Source organism: Triticum urartu, chromosome 3A (assembly GCF_056163025.1).
Source record: "Triticum urartu cultivar PI428250 chromosome 3A, HENAU_Tu73, whole genome shotgun sequence".
Lineage (NCBI taxonomy): Eukaryota > Viridiplantae > Streptophyta > Magnoliopsida > Poales > Poaceae > Triticum > Triticum urartu.
This window is the reverse complement of record NC_141875.1, coordinates 605485858-605488819: the sequence shown is the minus strand read 5'-3', so window position 1 is coordinate 605488819 and position 2962 is coordinate 605485858. Positions and strand designations below refer to the sequence as shown.

The following is a 2962-nucleotide window of genomic DNA, read 5'->3' as shown; positions in this document are numbered from 1 at the left end:
GGTAAAAGTAAGGCAAGAAAAAACTCCAGAATACTATCTTTATAGATATGAGCATGCTACGCAGTAACAGTCTCATGTTAAACTCATTGAGATTAGACATATCATAGTGATATGCTTTTTTTCTTTCTTTTTGTGGGGTATCACAGTGATACGTTATTAGTCTATATATATTACTATCTTTATAATGAGTAGTAATATATGTGTGATATCTATGAAAGTCTTCATTTATTTAGGATGTAGATTTATTTTAAGTTGGATGTATTATGCTTGGGTAATATATTATATCATGTTATCATAAATATTTGTCTTCTCATTAACTATTTGTCACTTAACCAAATTTTTATCTTAAGGTATGTTGCGTTACTAGCTAAGTTGCCGTCAGCCTTACGCAATCTTGTTTCCTAACCATGTGTCTTTATGCAGAAGTAACAAATTTCGAGTAGACAACCGCTAGATAGCTTGACGACAGTTCAAAGGCCTCTTTTATTAGAAGTCAGGATACGTCTCTCTCATCGATCGTGTCAATAAGACAAGGAAGCTGTTTCACGTGCGTATGTACGGCACACGGTGGATTAATTGCCAAACTTCCATGGAAACCATCTACAGGACTACAACCATTTTCAATCCAGACACAAACCAGCCGCATATATTCGCACATCGACGAGCATCTCTCGATCTCACCGAACGACAATGCATTCCGTCGCAGCTCTCCTCCAGCTGTTTTGCCTCCTCTTGTCACTTCATCACAGCCCATGCTCCGGTGCGGCGGCCACGCCGGGCAACTTCTCCGCCTGCCTCGTCTCCAACGGCGTCACCAACTTCTCCCTGCCCACGTCTCCGAGCTACGGCGGGCTGCTCAACTCCTCCATCTTCAACCTCCGGTTCACGCTCCCGAGCGTCCCCGGGCCTGCCGCCGTTGTCCTGCCGGAGTCGAGGGATGAACTGAGGCGAGCCATCCTGTGCGCGCGCGCCAGCTCGCTGGCGATCCGCGTGCGCAGCGGCGGGCACAGCTACGAGGGGCTGTCCTACACCACTGAGAACCACGTGCCGTTCGTGGTGATCGACCTCGCGAACCTGAACCGCGTGCGGGTCGAGCCGGGCTCGGCCACGGCCTGGGCCGAGTCGGGAGCGACGGTGGGCGAGCTGTACTACGCCGTGGGGCAATCGAGCCAGTCCCTGGCGTTCCCCGCCGGGTCGGAGTCGACCACTGGTCTAGGGGGGCAGGTCTCCGGCGGCGGGTTCGGGCTTCTGTCCCGGAAGTTTGCGCTCGCCGCCGACAACGTGCTGGACGCGGCTCTCATCACTCCGGACGGCAGGGTCCTTGACCGGAGTTCTATGGGCGACGACGTGTTCTGGGCGATCCGAGGCGGCGGAGGCGGGAGCTGGGGTGTGGTGTACGCTTGGAAGCTCCGGCTCGTTCCGGTCCCTCGCAACGTCACCGCGTTCACCGTCGGCCGGACCGGTCCGGTCGAACTCATTGCCGGGTTGCTTCACAGGTGGCAGTATGTCGGGCCCAATCTACCGGACGAGTTTTATCTCTCCGTGTATGCTCCTACCGGGTCGACGGACGGCAACGTCTCCATCTCCTTTACCGGTCAAGTGCTGGAGTCAAAAGAGCGCGCCTTGTCGGTTATCAGCCAGAGCTTTCCTGAGCTGGGTTTGACCGAGGTAGACCTCTCAGAAATGAGCTGGGTCGAGTCGACGGCCAAGTTCGCCGGTCTGAACACGGTGGAGGACCTGGCGAACCGGCGGCGCCAGCCAAAGCAGTACTCCAAGAGCAAGTCCGACTACGTGCAGGCACCGATCTCGAGGCACGACATGGTCGAGATCGTCCGGCACCTGTCGACCGGGCCGACGGGGTCCATCCAGCTCGACCCCTACGGCGGCGCCATGGCGCGGGTCGGGAGCGCCGAGACGCCGTTCCCCCACCGCGCCGGGAACCTGTACAGCATCCAGTACGGCGTCAGCTGGAACCGGTCGGAGGTGGCCCGCGCGGAGGAGTTCATCGGATGGCTCAGGTCGTTCTACAAGTTCATGGCCCCCTTGGTGTCCAAGGATCCCCGCGCTGCCTACGTGAACTACCTCGACCTCGACCTGGGCGTGAACAACTGGACGCGCGCTGCCGGTGGGTCGTCCGCTCAGGCGGTTTCTCGTGCGAGGTCGTCGTGGGGGGAGGCGTACTTCGGAGAGAACTTCGACCGGCTGGTCCGTGCTAAGACGGTGGTCGATCCTGGCAACGTGTTCAACAACGCGCAGAGCATCCCTCCCTTGAACATTAGAGCTGAGGGGCAGACATGATGCTTGCCGAATAACACATTTGGCCGTGAGGAGATATGTGTACGTAGTAATGAATAAAATAGGGCACTACTAGGCCCAACTTTGAGCCGGTCGTACCAGCATCGTCCGATAAAATAACGTTCGTCAGGCTTCTTCTTTTACAAAAAAAAGTTCCATCGTGCCTCCATGGATGAGCTATGCGCCCAGCCTTGAAGAACCGCCCGGCGCACTCGCCTGTTGCTGCCCTCCCCGCCGGTCGCCGGTCGCCGTCGTCATTGCCGGCCGCCGGTCGCCGTGTTGCTGGCAGTCGTCGTCATGGTAAAAGCAAAAAATATAGCTGGATCCAACAAAAACAGAACATGATGAAAGTAAAAATTGGAGCTGTTTTCAGTTAAGAAAAGATGATGATAGCAGAACAAATTGCTAGATTCAGCTTCCAGTGATAATAGCGCTCGGGTGGCTAGTTGTAGCATCTCCGCGTCTCCCGCCCGCCGGGGTCAGAGTGCCAAGCAGCAAAAATTGGAAGCAGCAAAAATCTTCTCCGCGGGTCAAAGTCGAGTGGTCAGTTGAAGCAAAATCAGAAATGCTTCCGGCACAAACAAACTTAGGTCCCAGCAAAAAACGACATGAGCATTTAAGAGCTGTGCAATCGTTGAAGCAAAAAAATATCTCGGTTCCAGTAAAA

The 2962-nt window shown here is 54.7% G+C and overlaps 1 protein-coding gene across 1 annotated transcript; it reads left to right on the top strand.

The window, feature by feature from the left end:
* Positions 1 to 600: 600 nt before the first annotated feature.
* LOC125545357 (berberine bridge enzyme-like A) lies at positions 601 to 2393 on the top strand. The gene has a single exon (XM_048709273.2). The coding sequence runs from the start codon at positions 691 to 693 to the stop codon at positions 2296 to 2298; it is 1608 nt and encodes a 535-aa protein (XP_048565230.2). The 5' UTR covers positions 601 to 690; the 3' UTR covers positions 2299 to 2393.
* Positions 2394 to 2962: the final 569 nt, after the last annotated feature.

Excerpts from the sequence above, each read along its gene's own strand:
- LOC125545357 (XM_048709273.2), top strand. The coding sequence starts at position 691 with ATGCATTCCGTCGCAGCTCTCCTCCAGCTGTTTTGCCTCCTCTTGTCA.